This window comes from Dipodomys ordii, unplaced genomic scaffold, assembly GCF_000151885.1.
Source record: "Dipodomys ordii isolate 6190 unplaced genomic scaffold, Dord_2.0 Scaffold74, whole genome shotgun sequence".
NCBI lineage: Eukaryota > Metazoa > Chordata > Mammalia > Rodentia > Heteromyidae > Dipodomys > Dipodomys ordii.
In genome coordinates, this window is record NW_012267290.1 from 2,684,287 (window position 1) to 2,708,600 (window position 24,314).

The 24,314-nt window shown below is 45.1% G+C and overlaps 3 protein-coding genes across 3 annotated transcripts in view; 1 reads left to right on the forward strand and 2 right to left on the reverse strand.

Annotated features, from left to right (window-relative positions):
* Window positions 1–724: 724 nt before the first annotated feature.
* Defb135 (defensin, beta 135) lies at window positions 725–5,174 on the forward strand. Its single transcript, XM_013024203.1, has 4 exons — window positions 725–782; window positions 2,613–2,785; window positions 3,536–3,664; window positions 5,070–5,174. Exons 1-4 carry the CDS (start codon window positions 725–727, stop codon window positions 5,172–5,174), a joined length of 465 nt encoding a protein of 154 aa, XP_012879657.1.
* A 3,407-nt stretch (window positions 5,175–8,581) lies between these two features.
* On the reverse strand, window positions 8,582–10,466 carry LOC105991552 (beta-defensin 43-like). The gene is made up of 2 exons (XM_013024204.1): window positions 10,409–10,466; window positions 8,582–8,736 (listed from the first exon to the last, which is right to left on the reverse strand). Exons 1-2 carry the CDS (start codon window positions 10,464–10,466, stop codon window positions 8,582–8,584), a joined length of 213 nt encoding a protein of 70 aa, XP_012879658.1.
* A 2,085-nt stretch (window positions 10,467–12,551) lies between these two features.
* The window catches only part of LOC105991553 (beta-defensin 130), a 26,728-nt gene continuing 14,965 nt past the window's right edge, over window positions 12,552–24,314 (reverse strand). Inside the window, exon 3 of the mRNA XM_013024205.1 lies at window positions 12,552–12,733. Coding sequence (XP_012879659.1) covers window positions 12,552–12,733 — 182 coding nt within the window. The remainder of the gene's footprint in view (window positions 12,734–24,314) is intronic.

Sequence of the window (24,314 nt, forward strand, 5' to 3'; positions counted from 1 at the left end):
AGATAGAGTTGCTGTGAAACTTAAAACACTCAGACACTGTCCAGCCCTGATCTCGAGCCTCTCAAAGCAAGGATGTGGTCTACCTTCACATTGCCCAGGACATGCCCAGCATGGGCACAGGCCGTCCTGGCTCGTGGTGGTGGTGTGTGGGAATTCGTCCATGCCATTTGTGGAGCTTCCATTTTCCTCAAGAAAAAAGAAGAGCTACACTAGGATCAAGTTAGGCCCTGCTTTAGTTCTTGTCCATCCAGGACTTAGGAAAGCCTTGTGGATGCTGAGCCGTTTCCCATGATAATTTGTGCAAAATTGGAAAGTCTTTTATTCCATCTGAGAATTGTACTTCTTCATGGTGAAGGTGAACGCTTGTGTATGTGTAGCAATGAGTTCCGTGTGTGTAAGATATGAAGCAGGCCCTGTGCTTGTGCACATGACTGGCATGCTCAGTGCAAAGAGCGACCGAGCTCCCTGGGTGTGGCCTTCCGTCGAGTCTGCTTACAGAGCGGGGATTCAGTTTCTAGCATGCAGTTGGCACCAGCAAGCAGACTTTTGTGATTAAATGTCATCTTCAAAGTCGGACCTTTTGTTTATGGGACTGCTCAGTGGAGCAAGCAGTTGTTCTTGTTCTCAAAGGTTCATTAGCCACGAGTCTCCCCCTCTCTCGAAAGCTACATAGAGCGGGACCCTCCCTCGCACGCCAGCTGCCTCTGTGTGGATCGCCTTGACCATGAGGAGCCTACTGTTGGTCCTTGTGGTTCTTGTCTTGCTCTCCTGTGTTCCAGCAGGTAAAGCAGATCTCGTTCCCCGTGGATTTAAGGACAGGGAAGGGAGAGTGAGTGAGGGTTCTACATTGGTGAGACAGGGAAGCCGGGAGAGAGAACGAGAGCAGCGGTAGATGCTCTGGGCTACTTCAGGGTAGAGACGATTTGCTAAGCATGCGTAAACAGGCTCTCTTCTGAGAAGACACTGGCTCCGGACTTTGATCTGGAGAGTCTATGGAGCTTGTGGAGAAGGTCAGGTTGATATTGGTACAGAGGGAGCAAAGCAGACAAAAAGACCTTTTAGTTGGGTACAGGTAGCTCATGCTTCTGCTCCCAGCCATTCAGGAGGCTGAGATCTGAGGATTGCCATTTGAAGCCAGCCCAGGCAGGAAAGTCTGTGAGACTCTTATCTCCAATAAACTACCCAGAAAAGACAGGAAGTGGAGCTGTGGCTCAAGTGGTAGAGTGCTAGCCTTGAGCATAAACAGGCTCAGGGACAGCATTCAGCCGAGTTCAAGCCCCAGGACTGGAAAAAAAAAATAAACAAGAAAAAAAAAAGCACCCAACACACAACCTTTACAGACAGGAAGGATTCAGTTGGGCGGCATTTTCTTGAGGATTCTTAGAACGTGTCTCTTCTTATGTCAGCTAACTGTGGCCTATTTCCTAGGGAAAATGTCCTGAGCAGAATGTGCAAGCAGAGCAGTAAACCAACTTCTAGCTCAGCGGGGCCCGATGAAGCATGATTTTTTTTTCTTTTTAGCACTCAGCATTTATGTTCCTGGACAGACTCAGGGAACTTGCAAAAACCAAGAACTGACTTAAGTTAGAAGCATGGGAGTTCTCAGGATGACAGAAAGCTCCTACCTTGGGCCTCAGACTTTGACATTTGAGCTATGAGGTCACCTGATGGCCCAGGGTGACGTCATAAGCGGCAGCGGCGGATGGGCTGTGCCTGCGGCCCTCCCGCCCACGGTGTGACCGTGTCTCAGTCTGCACACTCTGCGCCACCACGGAGACTTTTGTCCCCAGAGACCACTGGCACGTGGAAGATGAGTTTGACTCAATTATTTACATGGAAGATGAGTTTGACTCGATTATTTTCACGTGCTGCTTCACTTTTCCACCACAAAGGCCCAATCCACATAGGGAAACAACTGGTGGGGAGAGAATAAGATAGAGCCTGCAAAACTGGGGTGACTGGGGGGCTGCATCCTTACCGCGTGCCTTCCCGATGCCAATCTTGCACCCCTGATTTCCAAGGAACTTAGATCTTACCATCTGGAAAAGTCACTGGCAAGAGCTTTAGGCGTGGGTTTCATATACGTGAAACCCTGTCGCTCTCTTCATCCACTAGGGGTGTTCTGAGGACCCAAGCCAGGGCAGGCAGGCGGCCACTGAGCAAGATGTGGTGCAGAACAGGATGGGGAAATGCAGTAGAGCCAGGCTCTTCCGGAGCGATGGTGCAGCCATCTTGCGTTCTCCGTGCCCATGTGTCCGGAATTGCTCACTCAGACTCCGCATGCCTGCTGCCCACTGAGGCCCCACTGAGCACACCTGGAGGATCTTTCCATCCCTAAGGGTTGCTCGAGGAAGCACTGCCGCTCCCTAACACCTGTGTAGAATCGATTTGTGAATCAGGTAGCTGTGGACCATGGGAGCTCATAGCTCATCATAGGACCCCCTTTTTTCAGAGAGAAGCAAATTAGAAAGGTGCTATCTAGACACAGTCCATCTTTGGATATCCTGAATCTGTCATTCATGTTGTAAAGTCCAGCCCTGAGTCTAACCTAACCTTGACCACATGATCCAGCCGGATACTGACTGAGAATCCACCTTTGTTTCTGTTCGCAGTTCGGGGCGGCGTGAATAACGAAATAAGACAAATGTATTATTCATGTTGGCGAACGAGGGGTGTTTGCAAGACATCGTGTGCATCAAATGAATTGTTTCATATCCTCTGTGATGACATCGATGTGTGCTGCATAAAACCAGAACATATGCCGCCTTTGGTTGAGCCTGAGCATGTAGAGTTACAGCTTTAAGTGCGGAGTGGCTATATACTGTGTTAATAGCTAGCTCGATTAAAGTCACATACACACTCTTTTTGATTTAAGTCTTATATGCTCTTATCAGTTGCAACATTTAGTAGGGGGACAAAAAAGAATAGCTCTCTCCTTGATCAGCCTGCATGCCCAACTGATGAGCATGCTTGGGACTGAGTGAGAAAGTCTTTAAAATATATGCTACTTCTGGGAAAGTGACTCCTTTGGGCACAAAAAGTGTTTGTAAAATTCTCTCTCTCACACACACACACAGATGGACAACTCTTTTTGAAGGGTGCTTGTGGCATAATACATTTTTTTTTTGTTTAAAAGAAAATCCGGACATCAGCGTTCAGAGTTTAGTGTGTCAACCTTGAAGTCTCTGGGCTCATTTGATTATAAAAATGTAAAAAAGGAACAGTAAGAACAACGAAATGTACCCAGGGTTAGAACAAAGGGAAGCCCTTCTCCAAGGTGCCTCTGAGCCAAACCCCAACCTACTTTTCCCTGTACATACCCATCACATTGGGGTGCACATTGTACCTGCTATCCACTGTGCCCACCCCGTCTGGGCAGAGTCCTGTCTTGCTGTCTTTCCCTTGCTTTGCTTTACTAATAGACTTTTTTGGTCTCCACCTTGATGTTTCATCAAATTCTTCGTAATGACAAAATCACAAACTCAGTCCTTAAGGTCCAGGCGAAGGCCGCCTCCTCCTGGACACCTCCTTCCAGCAGCGCCACTGGACATTGGTCTGGTCACCGTCCTTTGGTGACTCCATTGGGATGGGCGTCATCGGATCTGGGGACAGTGGTTGTTCTGGGAACAGTGGTCTGGGTCTTGCCAGGGTGAACGCCATCCGGGTAAGCAGTCTGCTTTCCTCCTCCTCTCTGCTCCTTTGCCCTGTGTGGACCCAGCTCTCTGCAGATCTCAATTCTCGCTTGGCTCTACTGACATGGTCTCTTGGTCTCTGCCTCTTTTTGGTGACATCATCACTGGCATTACATCTGACGAAGGCCTGATATCCAACACGTACAAAGACCTCAAGGAATGGAGCTTACACAGCTTATGGGCAGGGACATGACGGGGGAAATGGGGGAAAGCGAAGCAAGAGGTGACATTGTTCAAGAAACATTATACTCTGCACCTGACTTATGGGATTGTAACTCGTTTGTACAACTCCTTAATAATAACAATTTAAAAAAAAGAAATGGAACCCATAGAATCAGGGGACATTCTGTGGATTTCCCATTTCCATAATTTTGAGGATATAAGTTTTATTGGAACCATATAGTCCATGGTATTTCATTACCACACTGGGCTAAGACAGTAACTCAAAAGTTGTCTGAATAGTTCGGTTAGTAAAATTCAGTCAATGCATACAGACATTTAATCTCTATTTAATTATTCATTTATTCATTCTCAGGCCAGTTTCTATAAATTCTGTGACTCAGAGACTGCTGAGGTATAGATCTGAATATGCTAAAGATCTTAACCACAATGCATTTCTAGCCTAGACAAAAACAAAAACAAACAAACAACAACAACAACAAACAAAGAGGAAGTACAAAATGTCCCTGAGAGGAGACAACAAGACAGATATTACTAGATGTTTGCAGTGTGAAGTGCTCTTGCGGGTGAGATCTCCCTGTAGCTCAGTGCCTTGAGTTAGACTCACAAAGTTTGGAGACATACCACTCCCCAGAATGAACAAATCTGAATGTTCCTCTATTTCTATATATGACAGTATTAGAAAGAAAATAGCAACAGGACTTGCCTGTTCATAGAAGCTTTCAGTCAACGCACACCCTATCTAAGCCATCAAGTCCTGTGGGATCAATGATCTTCAGGAGAAATGACAGATGTCCTACAGGCTGAAGATGCCTCAAGGTCAAACTTGTATCATCCTCACATCTGAACCTTAGCAGTTCCTGGGTCACGGGATTTGTGTACCATGGTCTGTGACTTGGTAACTGAGCTGAGTGAGTGATTATTTAGTGAATGAGTGAATGCTGTCTGCAGGACCGGGTGTTACGAATTAAAAGCGTGGAGGCAGCTGTCTTGGGCCAGGCATTTTTCACATCATGTACTGGGTTCCTTGGCCAGACAGAACCCAGGGACACCCTGGGCACTCTGGGAAGCGAAAGCCTCATGGTGGTGTCACGAGGTGAGAAGTTCCTCTGGCAGCGACAAGCGAGTGAATGTGTCAGGCACTAAAGGGAATGTGATGGTTGTCTGGAGGCTGTGACCCTCTGGTCCTGTCCTCAGCTTGAAGGATTCTGGATCTTCACTCAATTCCAGCGGTTGGGTCACACGATCTGCAGATACTTCCAGGTGCTGCAGAACTACATGGGCTTTGGCTGGATTCGGTAATGTTCAGTGAGGAGACTCTTCAGAGTCAGGAAAAGATAGACATGCCAGCTGTGCAGCCCTGCGGGCCTCCTTAGCTGCTGCTTCCTCTGCTCAGACTCCCCCTCTCCCATAGAAACCTCAGGGAGCCGGGCGCTGGTGGCTCACGCCTGCAATCCTAGCTACTCAGGAGGCTGAGATCTGAGGATCGCGGTTCAAAGCCAGCCTGGGCAGGAGAGACCGTGAGACTCCGATTTCCAATAAACCACCAGAAAACCGGAAGTGGCGCTGTAGCTCAAGTGGTAGAGTGCTCGCCTTGAGCTGAAGAGCTGAGGGACAGCGCCCAGGCCCAGAGTTCAAGCCCCACGGCTGACAAAAAAAAAAAAAGAAACCTTAGGGATTCTTTGGACGCAAGCAGTTCCAACTGTGTTTTCTTCTGTTCATAAGGGATTCACCAGTTAGAAATGGACAATAAGCTCATTTCCAAGACTAAGCTATCTTTAAAAAGCTTAACAATGAGCTTTTTACTGTTTTGTTGGGTTTGGCTGTCATACAGTTATATTCTTAGATTTGAGACCGAATAGGGCATTACTAGTGAAAGGTATAGTGCCAGCTCTCATGAGTCCGGTATCTTTACACCTTATGTACCGGCACATTCTACAGTGATCTTCTTTAATCCCTGCAAGGCCTTGTCTTTCTTTCTTTCTTGCCAGCCCTGAACTCAGGGCCTGGGCACTGTCCCTGAGCATCATTTGCTCAAGGCTAGAACTCTACAATTGGAGCCACAGCACCACTTTTGGCTTTTTCTGTGTATGTGGTACTGAGGAATCGAACCCAGAGCTTCATGCATGCCAGGCAAGAACTCTACCACTGAGCCACCTTCCCAGCCCCGCCTTTTTCTTTTTCTTTTACATGAAGAAACAGACTCACAGAAGCTTAGCTTTGTCCAACAAGCAAGTTAAAAAGCCAAGATAAGGCCTAGGCCTTGCTGACATCCCAGCTGATGGATGCCTTTTTCTGTTTTGAAAATTACACGGTCTCTGGGTGAGTGAGGGACTAGCTCTTCTGGACGGAGCTTCCTCTTGAGGGCAGCTCCCCTCTTACTGCTGGCACTGGATTCTGAAGGCTGGAAAAGGCAAGGCAGTGAGGAGAGGCTTCGTGGCAGGCAGGGTGGGAAGGTGTGTGTACTCAAGACTCCCAGACCTGGGCGCACTGAGCTCAGGGCAGGCATGCTAGGCTGAGTAACCGGGAGGAGCCAGACTGACAGCCCAGTCCTGTCTGACAGCTCCTCCTGCTAGGTGAGCACAGCTCCCCTTCTGCCCCGAAAGTGGGAAGGGAGGCCCGAGGGCCAGCTGCCTTTTCATTCGCAGAGGAATGAAATTCACGTTGTTTAGTCTTTATGTGACAATGTAAACTCAGTCGGTCCAGAAAATTGGTGAAATATTTAAAAATCACAAAAAGGACAAGTTACACCTGACTCTCAGCTCTCAGAGACAATCTTTCTTTCTTTTTTCTTTCTTCCTTTTCTTTTGTTCTTTTGCCAGTTCTGGGGCTGAACTCAGACCCTGGGCACTGTCCCTAAGCTTCTTTTGCTCAAGGCTAGCACTTTACCACTTGAGCCACAGCGCCACTTCTGGCTTTTTCTATTTATGTGGTACTGAGGAATCGAACCCAGGGCTTCAGGCATGCTAGGCAAGCACTGTACCACGGAGCCACATTCCCAGCCCACCTGTATATTTTTTAAGAAAGCTTTGCCTGTGCTTAGTTTGCTGTTCAATAGTTCGTTGTTCAATAGTCTGCACCCTTTGACGAACATCTCTATTTTTCTACTGCCTGGCACTCTGCTTTCTACTTCCATGATTTCAACTTTTAAAAAATGCTCTCACCATGAAGAGGTGATACCTATGTTAGTTACCTGATCACTGTACCATGTATCCATGCATTGCAACATTTTGTACTCTATAGTGAATAATCACCACTTTTAAAGTTAAAAAAGAGATTCACACAGGAAAAAAAAAACAACAAGATGCACAAAAGTGAAAGAACTGTATAATAAACTCATATATTTTATTATCCAGCTTCCAGAGGTAGATTTTTTTTTTCATTTATCTTTTCAAGTTACAACCATGAGGGTAGGATTCCAGTTACAAAGCAAATTCCAGACACGTTGCTCTTTCCAGAGCCTGCTTCTGCCGGTGGCAGTTTTTCTGTTTTTTTTTTTTGTTTGTTTGTTTGTTTGTTTTGCCAGTCATGGGGCCTGAGCTCTGGGCCTGGGCGCTGTCCCTCAGCTCTTCAGCTCAAGGCTAGCCCTCTACCACTTGAGCCACAGCTGCTTATGTGGTGCTGAGGAATCAAACCCAGGGCCTCATGCATGCAAGGCAAGCGCTCTACCACTGAGCCACCTTCCCAGCCCAGTTTTTCTGTTTTTGTTTGCTAGCTTTACAGTCAGTATGCCATTGGTATGCTCACAAGGCGAAAAGTAAGTTCCACATATCAACCCGAACCAAAGTGATACCTTTTCATACTGAATACTGTATGACTCAAGAGATAATTTCCAAAATAATTTGGGTCATGACTCAAGAGATTAATTTCCAAAATGATTTGGGATTGTTGTACAGTAAATCATCCCAGAAGCCACATTTTAAAATATAGAATATTGGAATCTTTATTATGCAGTTAGCAGGCTGCAGGCTGCCAGTTGTTACAAAGGCCTGTAGCATGCAAATACACATAACCCATGCTAAAGAGGAAAGAAATAACAAAAACAATACCAACAAGCCAGTTCAGCTCCAATGGAGAGCTGAATTAGGACTCCATGATGACTGGAGACAAGTCAGGAGACGATCACGGAGACACTTCTCCGGTTAGGTTGGTCCAGGCCTAAATAGGTCCATGCAGGGGGCAGATCCTCGGGAAATTCCCAGTCCCAGGCACTGGACTGACAGAGTCAGTAACCTATCAGCCAAGTGCCTGTCCCGGCCTCCAGGGGTAGGAGCACCCATTACCTGCGAGGCAGGTGAATGGGGGGGGGGGCGGTTTCCTTCCCCAAGCATGAAGACAAGATGCCAGACCCTACCACCCACCATGTGGCCAATATGGCGCCAGCCAGACCTGGCCTCCTTACTGCAGGATAATCTTACCTTCCCCAGAGAGGATTTTGAATTGTTTGCTAACTGACTGGGAGGTAGTAGGATAGGTCAAGAAACAGTGTGCTTGTAGACAGAAATTAAGGAAGTAAATGCTAAGATTCACACATGACAATAGAGTGGTGAGACTTTATCAAGTGTGTATTTATTTTAACCTGACCATCTAGACATGTAGTTATGGTGACATTTCTTTTATCCATCATATTAATTATTATGGGATACATAAGGGCATTCTACACACTTTTTGTTTGTTTTCCTGGAATCCAAAGAGAATATAGAGACTTTTCACCATTTCTTTTTTCTCTTAATTTCTGATTTCTTGGTCTTACAGCAGATGCTCCAGTCTTCACAGTATCTAACTGAATATTCATCCATGTTGCACTTCATCCTGCAGCTGTAGTATCTTGTCGAACAGGCAGCTTTGAAAAGGAAGCTTCTGGCTTTGAAAAGAGAAGACAAGATGTAATACACTATATTGCTTGCCATTCTTTATCTCTGCAATGCTTCAGCAAGAAAATACAGTAGCAACAAAGAACCTTCCTGGAAAATAAAATAAAATAAATCCATGTGAGATAGTGGAGCCAGAGGGTAAGGGCGGTGATTTCTTCCATAAAGAGAAAAAAGGTAAGAGGGACTTTGTTATTGTTGTGGAGCTTGAACTCAGGGCCTGGGTGCTGTCCCTGAGCTCTTTTGCTCTAGGCTAATGCTCTACCACTTTGAGCCATAGCTCTACTTACAGTTTTCTGGTGGTTCATTGGAGATAAGAGTCTCAAGGAGTCGGGCTTGGAAGGTGGCTCAGTGGTAGAGCGCTTGCCTTGCATGCCTGAGGCCCTGGGTTCGATTCCTCAGCACTACATATGCAAAATGAAAAAAGCTGGAAGTGGCTCTGTGGCTCAAGTGGTAGAATGCTAGCCTTGAGCTGAAGAGCTGAGGGACAGTGTCCAGGCCCAGAGTTCAGGCCCCACAACTGGACCCCCCCCCCAAAAAAAAGAATGTTTCCATGAATTTGTAAATTTTCTGAACTTCTTCCTATTAATGATTTATAGCTGCATGTCACTGTGATTGGAAAAGATGCCTGGTATGATTGCCATCTTCTTACACCTGCTGCAGTTTGTTTCATGATCACTTGCGGAGAATATCTGTGTGCACTATAAATCTGCTGTTGGAGGGACTATTTTTCATGTTTGTTTAGGATTTTGGTCTAAACTGTAGTTCCAATGCAATGCTTTCTTTTTGAATTTTCTTTCTTTCTTTTTTTTTTTTTTTTTTTTTTGGGTCCAGTCGTGGGGCCTGAACTCTGGGCCTGGGTGCTGTCCCTCAGCTCTTCAGCTCAAGGCTAGCGCTCTACCACTTGAGCCACAGCGCCACTTCTGGCTTTTTTAAAATTTTTTTTTCTGCTTATGTGGTGCTGAGGAATCGAACCTAGGGCCTCATGCATGCAAGGCAAGCGCTCTACCACTGAGCCACCTTCCCAGCCCTGAATTTTCTTTATCTATCCATTGCTTGAAGTAACAATTGCCTCCTATACTAAACTTCTGTTTATTAATCTTTTCATATCGATTAATATCTGTTGTATGAGCCCCTGCAATCTCAGTGGAAGGTGTTTTTTTTTTTTTTTTTTGCCAGTCCTGAGGCTTGAACTCAGGGCCTGGGCACTATCCCTGAGCTTCTTTTGCTCAAGGCTAGCACTCTACCACTTGAGCCACAGCGCCACTTCCAGCTCTTTATGTTTATTACAAAAGTTCTTTTTGAAGGCCCATATGTGTACTTGGCACTGATTCTAAAATCCCAAGTGAGGACAGTGTTTTCCACCTCTTCCCCATCCCCTCTGCCTTCTTCTCATTTCCCCAAATTTCCTGTCTGTAGCCTCCAACCATCTTTTGGTCTAGCAGAAACCTCAAGTTAAAGCTCATGCATTAAATTAACAAAAGAACCACCTTATAGATGCCGTCTTTAATATCAGCTCTCTAACTTTCCACATGCCCTTCTTTGGACAGTAAAAATCTGCCTTTGTTCTTCTATTTTCAAACTCTGTATTTCAAACTCTGGGAAGACCTTGCCTCTCTCTCACCTCCATTTTCTTAACCCTGGAGTGAAAAATCTCTGTCTTACCTGGAGAAAGCATGGATAACAAGGCGAAGGCCCCGAGGAAGGAAAGCAGGGCTCTCATGGTGAGCACACGGATCCCAGCCAGCAGGTGAGATGCCCAGAGCTTCTCTGTGCACGCAACCCCCACGCAGGAGCTAGAGGATTATTGAACCTTTCAGTAGCAAGAACATCTCTGTGTTCCAGGGAAGCTTTGTGTCAGAAGATTGCAAGCTGCGGATGTGCCCGCCAGTCACTCCAAGTACATTTGTTAAATGCTGGCAGGGTTTGGACAAAGGTCAGAGAATATATTCAGCATATACTCAGCTATGGTGCAGGGAGGGAGATTTGTTCTGTTGAAACATCAGTATTGCCTTATGGTTTCAGGAGGAACTGTGAAGGTTAACATTTACAGAGTCAAAGTATTTATCTCCTTTATCTCCCTCCTCATGGGAAAAGAAAGACTGGATAGAGCAGTGTGTCGTTGACTCATCATCTTGGGAAGGTACGGTCACACGATTAAGGGATGGTTGGGTTAGAAAATACACAGGTTGATGGAGATGCCTAGCCTCCAGGCTGCTAGCCCTCCCTCCTGCCAGGCTGCAGGGCCAGGGCAGCTGGGCCCAGCCTCTCTAGCACTCTAGAAGCACAAAGGATGATCTGAAGGCCAGTGTGTGTGTGTGTGTGTGTGTGTGTGTGTGTGTGTGTGTGTGTACCTTGTTGGAGAGTACTTCATTCATGGCCACAAGGGCTGATCTGCAATCTTCCCCAGCTCCGATTACAAAGAAGGTACCAGTTTTTCTCATGGATCTGTGAGTCCTTAGCATTATGAGGAAAACTCAGCGAGTTCAGTTCTTATTGCAAAGCAGTAACATTCCTGAGGCGAAATCACTGAAGTCCTTCATGGAACAGGAAGAGAGGAAGCTCTGGAGACCTTCTGACAGCTGTAGTCTGATGAGGCGGGCAGGCAGTCAGGGTCCTCAGGATGCCTGAGAACCACGGCTGGAGACAGGAAGAAGGGTGGGAGGAAGGTCGGCTGAATTATGGGATGGGCTGGTGACACCTAGTGAGCATGGAACAGTGCTTATCCCCAGATTGCGTAGGGCCTCCCAGGAGAAAGACCAGGTGCTCTGGAAGGGACTTCCTCAAAGAGCACAGGAGAAAATGGCTCTTAAGTCAAGCTGTTAAGTGTAGGTTGTTACAACAGAAGACTGGAGTTCATTTACCATCAGATAGTGAATTTGACCTAGGAATTTTCAACTTCATTGAGTATAGCTTACCACAGGGCACAAGCCCTGTGCTCGGCCTCCTTGCTGGCTTTCACTGGGTGATCATGACAGCCCACTTAGGTTGTCCATCATGATATTTCAAATGATAGCAGTTATGAAGTTGGTTGCACACAATTCTCACCCATGATGATACACCATTATAAATGTTACTTTTGATTTTTTTCTTAATGCATATTATTCATTTGTTCATAATTGCTCTGCCCCCAGTGTATCTGTTTATGCCTGCAAAGACATGCATTACTCTTGCCTGTTTTATTTTATTTTTTTTATTTATTGCTTAGCAAGGGTCAAGTGCTCTTGCCTATTTTATGGTGCAGTGGCCAGTAAGGTGTTCTGCTTTTGTGTTTTCCAAATGAATTCTGTCTTGTGTAAATAAATGCCTCTTGCAGGAATTTTAATCTTTTTGGATTTTAACCAGTGCAATGCTGTCATTTGGGACCGTGTATTTTGGGGTGATGGCCCAGTCGGGTGCCTTATTCATGGTTTGTGCATGCCAGGCAAGTGCTCCCCGCTGAGCTATCCTCCCAACTGGAAAAGTGGGGCTTTTCCAGGACCACAGGAGGAAGAGCGCTGACGCCCAATAAGCAAACGCCGCCTGCTGTGAGTTCATTCTGAGTCTTGCCTTTGTCTTTTTTCTTAGGCACTCATATTTTGTATACTTATCTTCAGGATATGAGGCAACAGTATGACTCAGATGAATCTCATCGCTTTGAAGAGGCTGCTATGCGCATTAATAAGAAATGCCCCAGGGACCAATTCCTATGAAATGAGAACAACGTTTTTATTTCCAGTCCAAGAGGAAAAGGAAGTTTGGCTTAACTGAAGTCTACCAGACATGTCCACACATTCTGGAGTTGGGAACGCTCCTCGTTTGCACCCGTCTACGAAGGTTTTGCTTTGGGCACTGGAGTTGGGTAGGGCCCGTATATCCACCACTTCCGACAGCACACCTTGCGGCTGCTGCATTCACCCATCTTGTGTTCTGTGGTTGTGCATCCTTTCTCATGGCATGTTCCTTTCAACATAGCGCATCTCTTTGTCCCTGGAATGAGGCCAGTATTTCCTGCACAGGAGGAGATGTGACATTATTCGTTCACTACCCACACGTTGGAAATATTCATCAAGCAATGACACCCTCCTGCCTCCCCGTGGAGAATGATTTGAACATAATGAAAAGATCAGCCACCTAGACAGAAGCAGGATCCTATGTGGAGACAAGGGACTGCAAGGGATCCCATACACCTTGGAAGAAACAGGTTGACTTCTAAAATAGTATAGCGTTGTGGTTGGACCCTCCCTCCCCCAGGCACCGCTGGTTGTGGCCAGGACTAGAGGTGTTTTTTGGAATTTAGCTGGTAAGGCACGGCAGAGCTGAATTTCCCATCTAGCGAACTCATCCTATGACAAAGGCTCCACATCTCCTCCCTGACAAACGCTGTTCAGAATGAACTCATTGTTCTTCGGTCCTCCAGTGCACGTATGCCAGCTTCATTTTCATCCCCTTCTGTGGATACCCTATCATTCACATTCCACCTTCATTCAGTTCCCCAGCTATTTAAGAAACAATGTCCCTACCACTGCTGGGCATCTACCCAGAGCATCACAAGTCAGCAGATGGTACAGACGCGCATACACACTTGCAATATGCACAATAGCCAAGTTATGGAAACAGCTCAGATGCGCTACAGCAGATGACTGCATCAATAAGATGCAGTACCTATACACAATGGAATTTTACTCATCCAGAAGAAAGCATAAGGTTATGTCATTTCATTTGCAGGGAAATGGATGGACCAAGAACAAATCATATTGAATGAAGTAAGCCAGGCTCAGAGACACAAACATCACATGTTTTCTCTTATATGTAGAAGCTAAATCTAAAATATAACTGGACATGAAAACTTATCTGGGCTCTATGCATTAACACAAACAGATGAAAGGAAGATGCTTTTCAGGGAGGGACCTCAAGTATAACTCCTCTGAAGATCTAACATGCTATAGCAAAAGGAATTCCAGATAATGCAAATAGGAGGTTTTTATTGTTGCTAGTAGTGTTTGTGTTTGCTTTTTTTTTTGAAGGTGGGCAAAGGGTGGGCACAGAAATGCAGGGAGGAGGGTGGACAAATGCACTAATGGTGTTCAGTGTACGCTATGTAAACTATGAGCTATGCAACTTGTGGCAGGGCAGGAAGGGAAATCTGGGGTAACGTGAAGGAAGGGGTGACATTGTCTGACTCAGGGACTTGTCAACCCTCTGTACAACACCTTAACAAGAACAATAAATTTATATTAAAAAAGAAATAATGTCCTTGAGCTACTCAATTCCTTTTATGTAGAGATGTATGAAGAGAATTCTTCTCAGAGATAGAAGGTAGTATTCCTTAAATGTATCCATATGTTTTTTCCTGGGGATTGAACTCAGGACTCAGGTTCTTGTTTAGCTTTTCAGTTCAAGGTTGGCACTCAAATACTTGAGGTACACCTCCATTTCTGGCTTTTTACTGGCTAACTGAAGATAAAAGCCTCACAGATCTGTCTACCTGGGCTGGCTTAGAACTGTGATCTTCAGAGCTCAGCCTTCTGAGTAGCTAGAAGTATATCTTTAAGCCAGCTTTGCCTGGCTTCATATGTTTTCTTTTTCCTTCCCTTCTTCCTTCCTTTCTATCTTTCTTTTTTTTTTGTCGGTCCTGGGGCTTGAACTCTGGGTCTGGGCACTGTCCCTCAGCTCTTCAGCTCAAGGCTAGTGCTCTACCACTTGAGCCACAACACCACTTCTGGTTTTTGAGTAGTTAATTGGAGATGAGTCTCACAGACTTTCCTGTGTAGGCTGGCTTTGACCGTGACCCTCAGATCTCAGCCTCCTGAGTAGCTAGAATGACAGGTGTGAGCCACTGGCACCTGGCTTCCATGTTTTTTTAATTCCTGTCTGTTTAGGATTATACAGCCCATACTTTTCTCAATTTTAGCATCTCCCTTGCCTTTTGAGCATAGCCAGGGGATCACAGTGCATGTTGCAGGAGAGAGAGAGAGAGAGAGAGAGAGAGAGTTTTGCTAATGTTCTTTAATAGAAGGTAGTTCCTGACCATCCTGCTAAACCTTGATTCCATAATGTACCAGCTCTAATGGGTCTTTGATGTCTATCTTCTTTGACTCTAAGAGTTTGATGGCTTTCTTTGGCTGCAATTTTTTTAAAAAAATAGTTGTTATTTCGTGTTTAAATACTTAGCTATCCTTGTTTCTAAAGAAAAAATCAAAAACCAAAACAAAACCATGCATAGATTGAGAAGCTGGTGCAGCTTTTGAACTGAGGGCTCCTAACCTGTGTATGGGTGTGCCCTAGCCTTCGTAGAAACTTCAGCCAGAGCAGTCTCGTGTTCTACTCTGCCCTTAGCGAGTGGTTCCTAATGAGCTCTATGCAGTGACACAGTGGAGTGAGGGGAAAGCTGGATGTAGCCCACAACACTAGCTCTGCCTTGTCACGACCATTCTAGATGAGAAAGTCACCATCTTTTGGAGGAAGAGGTGGCCTTTCACCGGCCAGGTGTGGAAGGCACTGGTTGAGCTTCGTTTCCAGTCTAGACTCCAAATACATGAGTTTGGCAGACAAAGCCAGAACAGCCACCATTTTCTTTGCAGGATAGAGTTTCGTGACGCAGTGGCCTGTACAGTTTACCTGCTGCACAGGGGATAGGACAGAATGAGTCTCTACTTAGGAGATGTTTCTTTCTTTCTTCAGTCAAAAGAAGTAGAACAATTCATTCTGCCAGTGTTGTGCTTCCTGCTAAATGTAAATCTGAAATTTAAGGGCATCTTTTTCTGAGTAGGAAGCCAAAACGTAATGAGGTCCCAGGGACTGTGACACATGGTCATGCCCCGGCAGTAGTTGGAGGCAAAAAGATAATATACAATCACTTATTGATATTGATACCTAGGAATAAATTCCCTTCCTCATGGATATTTATTTGTAGCTTACTAGACATTGGCATAAACATATAGACCCACAAAATGGTTGTCTAGTAGATAAATAGAATTTGTATAGTTTTCATATGTTATAATGATTATATTTCATGGCAGTGGGAGAAAGGATACATAGTTAATCATTGCCGTTGGAAAAAAGAAGCAATGTAGACTCTCATTTCTATTGTATCACAACATTGGTGTCTGTCCATGAGGCTAGGTCAGTGGAAACATGCCAAGGATGAAACAGGAGGCAGCGGACCCTCACCCGTGCTCTAGAGTCACAACTTCCTTGGAAACAGAATCCATGAAGTCGCGAACTGTCTCCGGCACCCTCCCCTCCCCAGTGGCCCCAGCCTTCTCCTACCGTTAGAGCTCTTGCAACCCATTCTATGTTGGCAGGACTCCCCACCCTGCTTCTTGCTTTTGGCGTCCTTGGGTCTAAAGGGGATGCGCAGGGGCATCCAGTGCAATGCTCAGAGTGGAATTGAGGCCTCTTCCACAATCCGCTTCTGGGATCATGCCACCTGCTTACCTTTTGGTATTATAGTCACACAAAGCAGAAGAACAGAAAGAAGGGGGTGGAACCTCATGGTGGAGTTCCCAGAGGAGTGGAGCGTGGTCCTGGGGGATCGTGGGCTTTTATGCACTGCTGGGGGCTGAACTTGCTCTTGGTCAGTGAAGCCGAACACATAAAAAGGTGAACCGGCTTCTGCTGGAATGTTTCCAAACTCTAGTCGGGGAAACTTGGTGACAAATTAACCTAATTACAGGAAACCAGGTTGGTAATCATTTCCTTTGTCTATGGGCTGTCAATTTCACCGAGGTCAGAACCATTTTGCTTTTTTGTAAAACTTCTAAATATAATTTCTTCTTTATGTTTTCTTTCCAATTTTGTTTTATTTTAGCTGACATGCTATAATGAGAATATTGTATGTATACAACGTGTAATGATAAAATCAGGGCAATCAGGGTAATTATCATTTTAATTTCTTCAAATATTACCCTTTCTATCTTGGGAAGGTTCAAGTTTTTCCTAGGTTTTTTTTTGGGGACGGGGGGAGGAAGGGTTGGTGCTGGTCCTAGGGCTTGAACTAAGGACCTGGTCACTATTCCTAAGCTTTTGTGCTCAAGACTAGCACTCTACCACAGGTTCACTTCCAGCTTTTTGGTAATTTATTAGGGATAGGAGTCTCATGGACTTTCCTATCCAGGCTGGCCTTGAAGCATGATCTTCAGATCTCAGCCTCCTGAATAGCTAGGATTATAGGTGTGAGCTACTGGGCACCTGGTACTTTTCCAGCTTTTTAGATGTATGATGAACTGTTGTTTACTACAAGTAGTCCTCTGTGATTTATAGCATTAGGACTACTTGTGTTTTGATACCACCTTCTTACTGCTCATACTCTTTCTAGCCTCTACTGACTTCAATTGTATACTAAGGCTGTTATAACTTTTTTAGCTTGCACCAATGAGTGAGCACATTACCACATTTATCTTTTCTGTACCTAGTTTCTGTCACTTAACATGTTCTCTGTCCCGACCCACAGGACTTCAACGAGGGCAATGAACCTAAGCGAGAAGGAATAAAGGGACAAGAGACACGAAGAATGACAGCAAGACAGGGATTCTGATCAAGCTGCTAATTTTTATTTTTCACACAAGGGTATTTATATGCTTGGAATAAGGAAGCTTTTTCATTGGCCGAAGCAGCTGCAGGGTGCTTGCTTAGGGCAAGGTGAAAAGGTGGTCGTTAGTTTGGGCAGGGTGAGAAGGTGAAAAGGTCGGATTCTGTAAACAGCCTCAAGATGCTCCAGTGAGAGAGTTGGCTTCCAGCAGTTCTCAAGTTCTATCTGTGCTCTCTTACAAGAGAACAGTGTTCAGAAACCTTTGCAAGGCACCATGGGAAAAGAATTACAGAGTTGTCAGTTTGACAAATATCTAATTCATTGAAAGAACATAACCTAGTGGATTGAGCTCATGTAGTATTGTCTCCTTAGTTTAAATCACTTAATGGTATAATCTCCAGATCCTTTTAAATGGTAAAATAGTTATTTCATTATAGATATATTTTACAATTTTTTGAAAAACATTTATCCATTGTGGACACTTAGATGGGTTCGTTGTCTTAGCGATTGTGAATAGTGTTGCTGTAAACACTGGAGTTTTTGATGTCTGTCAGGTATGGAGAACATTGCTTACTGTTCATATAAAGTCCATGAGATCATGTCCGGTGCTCTACCACTTGGGCCGCAGCTTCACTTCTGGCTTTTTGCTGCTTACCTAGAGATAAGAGTTTCATAGACTCTCTTGCCTGGACTGGCTTGGAGCTGTCACCTTCAGAACTCAGCTTCCTGGTAGCTAGGCTGATGGGCCTAGTGGCCTGGCTGCCAGTTGAGTGTGAGCAATGAGAACGCTGCCGCAGGAGGGGTCCAGGATGCCCAAGGGGGCGGAGGACGCACTCACAATGATGGTGTGAGCCCTGGTTTTAAAGATGGGAAAAGGGTACCGTGATTCATGTTCCACTATTGCCGAATAAGATGGAGGAAGTGAGCCGCAGAGCCTCTTGGTCCTGATGATTTTGGTCCACTGAGATCTATGCCGAGCTTCTGGCTTTGGATTTGAACCCAGCACCTCAAGCTTGCTTGGTAGACAAGTGCTCCTGTCATATGAGCCACTTTGTTTCTTTTCTTTTTTCTTTTTCTTTTTTTTTGCCTTACTTTTCAGATAAGTCTTTTAGTTGAGACTAGCCTTTAAATGTGATCTTCCTTCCTATGCCTCTTTCGTAGTTGGGAATACAGACACCTATAATTATGCCAGGCTTATTTGTTGAAGTGGAATTTGATTAACTTTTTGCATGGGTGGGGGAAGGGAGAGGGAGGAGGGGCTGGGTTGGCCTTGAACCACTTTTGTCCCCATCTCTGCTTCCTAAGTAGCCAGGACAGGCCTGAGTCACCACACCTGGCCCCTGGGCTAAGTGTCGAATCCATAAAACGGGTAGATAATCACTCTTTATTGCTTCAGTCCACTAAGGTAGTGGTAATTTCTCGCAGCAGTTGAAGAAAAGCAATGCAGTAGTTTATACTATGGCAGGAAATGCTCAGTAATGAGCCCCAGTGAGGGTGGAGGACAAGAGAAGTTCTACGGAGCTCAGCTGTAAGTACAGGGACAAGCCAGACATAAATTGTGCTCTGAGCATTGCTCTGTTCACGACCCAGGTTTGTGGTAATGCCTGACATCTGGTTTTTCATTTGGCCTTTGGTCAGCGAGGGGAACGTGGCAGGACTGCGTGGAAGTGGAATGGGGGGAGGGGAGGAGTATCCCCGCTGGTGGATGGAGGAAGGCTGCCGTGTAGGACAAACCCAGCAGGGGACAGAGGTGCTCACCCCGCCCAGCTCACTCCCAACCCCACCCAACAGAAGGATGAATTTTCCCATAGGTTTTTGTTCATTTTTCTTTATTGCTTATTGAGGAATCAAGAAGTATATCTGTGAGAAACAAAGATGGGGGAGAGAGTCGGAGGGGGCGGGGAGAAACATTTGAAGGAATAAGATGCTTCAGCTCTTCCTGGGCGTGGTGTTCTCGATCCTGGGATGCTTGCCTAGGGCCAGGCAGCAGAATCTGTTATCTAAACAGCGCCCCACGTAGACTTCCGTTTCAATGCAGTATCTTTGGCAGGAGCCGTTTGGACGTTCACAGATTTCCTTGAGACTGCATTTGACTGTGCGGAGAGAGGGTTATGGTAACCACTGATCAGTCTGACTGTATTTTTGTACGTGGGGGTGGGGACACCATTTGGAAACCACTTTGTATGGGTGCTTGTTGGTATTTGATTTCTTACACCAGTACTTTAAAAACTGTGAACACTTTTCTTGAAAAGAACCCAGTAATAGTGGGTGCTCCTAAGTAACAAAAGACTGGAGCAGTGTCCCTCTGCCCTGCGTGGCTCCACGGATGCATGCTACTTTGTACTCATTTGTCACATTACCTTCTCCTTGCCTTGCCTTGCCTTCTATTCATTTCCCTTACTCACATCGCATTCTATTCATTTTCCTCATTCCCTACTCTCTCCTCAGACAGATGAAGAGAGATTAGTTCTACTTAGTATCATTTATTTTTCTGTGTGTGTGCTTCTGATTTTCCTGGAGTAGAATGTTTTTAGAGAAGAGAAATACAGTTCCCTCTCCCTCTCCTCTTATATAATAGGTCATCGTATATCTTTAATATATGTATATCTAAAATATATCTGTACTGGATATCAGAAGTAGAACTGAAATGCAGCCTTAAAGGACAATATACTTCAAATATGTGTATCTGTATATTAATATGTGTATTTCTGTAATATATCTGTATTAAATGTCACAAGTGGAACTGAAATACAGCTTTAAAGGACAATACACTTCAAAGAAATGGGTACAGAGGAGATTTGCCTGGGGGAAGGAAACCATATTCCTACATATTCAATGTGTAAATATGTTTGTATTGGTATTTGCTATGTTCTGATGCTTCATCCCCCAGGTAATATATAATTGTGTGTGTGTGTGTGTGTGTGTGTGTGTGTATCTCACAATCAGTTTCAAGTCTTGGAATATGGCAAGGACTCATTAAATGACTGTGAAACGTTTGGTACCATACCCTGTAGTCTGTTTTGAGAATATTTCCTGTTACTCTATGTTCCCATGTCTTGTGCTGTTTTACTGTAGCTGAAGGAATTGAATCCCCCAATCATAGGACTTTTAAAAAATGTCACATCATTGCTCATTTGCAACAGTTCAAGTCACATGAGGATATTCTTTGTGTTGGGAGCTCTTTGGGAGTGAGCCTTGATCACTATACATCGTAGACTAATTGCTGTTGAAGTAAGATTCAGTATTCTAATGCCCCCGTAGACTATCTTTTCTATCCACAGAGGAACTGAGTGTGAGGTCAGGAAGCCAGGCCCCCCACGATCACCGGGGGTCCAGTGACAGGGCCAGGGCCATAGCTTGTGTTCTCAGCTTGATTCTCTGTCCATCTCTTACGACCTTCCATGTCTTCCTTAGCACGGCCAGGCTGTCCCTCGACCTGTGATTGTATTAAGATCACATGATCCTCTCCACTGGCCTTGGCAGAGTCTTCCCATTCTTGCAGCCCCCAGGTTGTTTTGCCTCTGTGCTTCCCTGTAGTTAGCAGGGTGACCGCTCAGTGAGTGCTCGTGAGATGAGTCAAGGGGCACACAGAGCAACTCTTGGGCTGGATCGAGAACAAGGACCGTGCAGGGGCGGTTACCACCTAATGATTTCTGTGCTAATCATGACAAGGCTATTTTTTTTGTTTTTATTGAAATACCTTTATATTATCTTGAGAAATTCTTAACCCTCCCTTCAAAGAACAGAAAGCATTGTTGAGGTGATTACTAACACGTTCCCTGAGATTCTAATGCTAAGTGGTATGTTCTTCATGATGCGATGGAACAGCTTCACACCTGCTCTGGGAATATCTTTCCAGACCAGCCATTCATTCATCTCAAAACCCACGTGGTAGATAAGTGATATGCTTCACACATGCTCATTAATTGATGGACAACGTTAACACTCTTAGTGCTAAAAGGTAATCAACATGATTCTTCCTATGAAGCCTGTACTTACAAGACCTTTTCAACTTAGTGTTCCAATCTTTCAAATTTGTGTTACTTCCGATTTTTCTGTTTTAGTCATGTGGTTGCTCCTTCCTCTCTTCTCTCCTTCCTTCCTACTTTCCCTCCCTCCTTCTCCCCACCCTTTTTGTTGATAGTGGGGCTTGAACTTGTGGGACCTGGGAGCTATCTCTGAGCTCTTTTGCTGAAGGCTAGGGCTCTACCACTTTGAGTCACAGCACCACTTCTGGTTTTCTGATGGTTATTGGAGATAAGAATCTCATAGAACTTCTTCTTTTTGGCTTTGAACCACAATCCTCAGATCTGAGGCTCCTGAGTAGCTAGATTTACAGGTATGAGCCACCAGTGCTAGTTCTTCCACAGATCTTACTAGTGAAATTTCTCTCTTCCTTTTCTAGAGCTCTATTTTAGAAGTGCATGGACTTCTACTTGGATTGCATTGCATTGCTATGGACTATTACTTTACAGGAATCAGTAATCTATCTATCTATCTATCTTTCTTTCTTTCTTTTTTTTTTGTCATGGGGCCTGAACTCTGTGGGCTTTGTCCCTCAGCTCTTCAGCTCAAAGCCAGTACTCTACCACTTGAGCCACAGCACCACTTCCAGCTTTTTCCACTTAAATGGTGCTGAGCAATCAAACCCAGGGCCTCATGCATGTGAGGCAAGCACTCTACCACTGAGCCACCTTCCCAGCGTGAATCTAAGGCATCATATGGGTTTGTTATTGATGCACTTGCTTTCTAACATATAGTGGATATTTAACAAATATCCGATAAAAGTGGCTGTCCATCTCCATTCTCTCTCCATTTCAGTATATAATTATTATTATTAGCATTATTATCATTAAGTAGTTAGGGAGTTGCTGCTTGACAAAGCAATTTATTAATACAATGTATCTTGATCCATGTCTCCCCTTTCAGCATCCTCCCCATCCCGCCCCTCCCACACCCTTGTTGATTTTGTAATATACATTAGATTCTTGTAATATACATTAGATTCCTGACTACATTTTCCCTCTCAGCACCACGTTTGCATTTTCCATTTGCAAAGTCAGAATTATCTTTTAAGCTGCAATAGGAAGTGGTCCTAGTTGCACACATTTAGGAGGAACCTCTGGATTCACAAGAGATAGTTGTGCTTTTTCTGTTGTAAACGTTTGGACCTGTCTGTTGGCATGGGTAAAACTTTTACATTGGCAGCTGGTAAAAATATGAAAGGGTCTCCCATGCCTTCAGTCTCCATGCCTTTTCTACTCTTTCCTAACAGGCCAGGTCCTGGATTCTAAGGAAAAGATAAGAAGATATTCCTATTGTTGTGGAGCAGTGCGTTTGTTCTCCTGGACATATTCAGGAGCCACTAGAAGTTTCCTGATCTATTTCCAGTGTCCGTCATTGGAAGCACAACTGCGCAGGCCGGCCTAGGCCTGGATGCTTGTCTGCATGTGGGCAGCTGGAGGACAGTGGTCCCAGGGTCTCTGTCCATGTCTAAGCTCTGCTTTAGCTGACTAGATAGATGTTTTTAAGGCAGAAGTAATCCAAAGATTCCAGTGCAACTTCTAAGAATCTAGCCCAAGGAACCAAGAATACTGGCAGCCATTGATTGGGAGCTTTGTAGACAATAGGAATCTGGCAAAGAACACCCCCATCCCCCAAATCCTCTCTGCCTGTGTTCTCATAGCTCCTATGCTAGGGCCTCAGTATGACTTTTTGGTGCTTGAGTAAAGAGATTTTCAAGCACTTGAGACAGGCCCAGCCTGGCTGGATGATTCACAGCACTGCTGTGCTCTTAGTCAGCCGACCTCAACTTTCTGGGGACACCCCTCCCGCCTTTTCATGGCACAGGTGCCATGAAAAGTTTCACTTCTGAAACCCTACCAGGGCCCTGGCCCTCCACTTTTACCTTTAACTCCAGACCTAATTTTGTTACCTGGTAGAACTTGGCAGAGAAAGGTGAAGAGGAGGATGGCGGTCTTCATGGCTGAAGAAAGAAAAGAACTTATTTGTAGTGGCAGAGAACGCTTCCGTCTGTGGCTGTTTAGAATGAGCGGAATGTCTTTGTCTGGGCGAAGAGAGTCCTTCTGTACCTCATTAAGGGATCCTCGGGGACAGAGGTGCTCTTGGTGTGCTGACCAGTCTTGGTGGGAGAACTAAGTGCTTGTTTGTTTGACCCTCGGGGCCTTAGGAAGATGTGGTCTCATAGTTCTGACCATACCACGCGGTGCTGTAGAACATCATCTACACACATTTTGGCAACAGATGAAATCTTCTGTAGTAAATTACAAGTGGTTTGGTGACAGTGAGAAACAATTTGTTTCAGATAGTGCTACCATCCCCAGAGTTCGCAGAACTCTGCTCTGTCTGAGAAGCATGCAATTTGATTGCAGTTTGAGGATTTGAGTCTGAGGTTTGAGGAGCGTGAGACAAAGAGGCAATGCTAACAAGTAATGTGAACAGGAGAAAGTAAAATGGAGCATGAGGTTCAGAGACGGGACCAGGAAGCGTTAAGGTAGTCAGTGCAGGCAGGGTCAGTGTTCCCACTGCAGGGCTCATGTTATTTTGTAGAACTCAGTGTCTTAAGCCTCACCATGCCAATGTACACTCTCCTTGTAAATGAGTACCGGCTACAGTATTTACCAGATGGACTCTTACATGTAAAATGGATGTTTTGAGCAGAACACTTCAATATTTCTTTTTTTTTTTTTTTTTTTGGTCATGGGGCTTGAACTCTGGGCCTGGGCACTGTCCCTGAGCTCTTCAGCTCAAAGCCAGCATTCTACCACTTAATCAATAGCTCCACTTCTGGTTTTCTGCTGGTTAATGGGAGATTAGAGAATTTCCTGCCCGGGCTGGCTTTGAACTGTGATCCTCAGATCTCAACCTCCTGAATAGCTAGAATTACAGGCGTGAGCCACCAGTTCCTAGCTTTTCAATATTTCTTTTTTTTTTTTTTTTGGGTCCGGTCATGGGGCCTGAACTCTGGGCTTGAGCGCTGTCCCTAAGCTCTTCAGCTCAAGGCTAGTGCTCTACCACTTGAGCCACAGCGCCACTTCC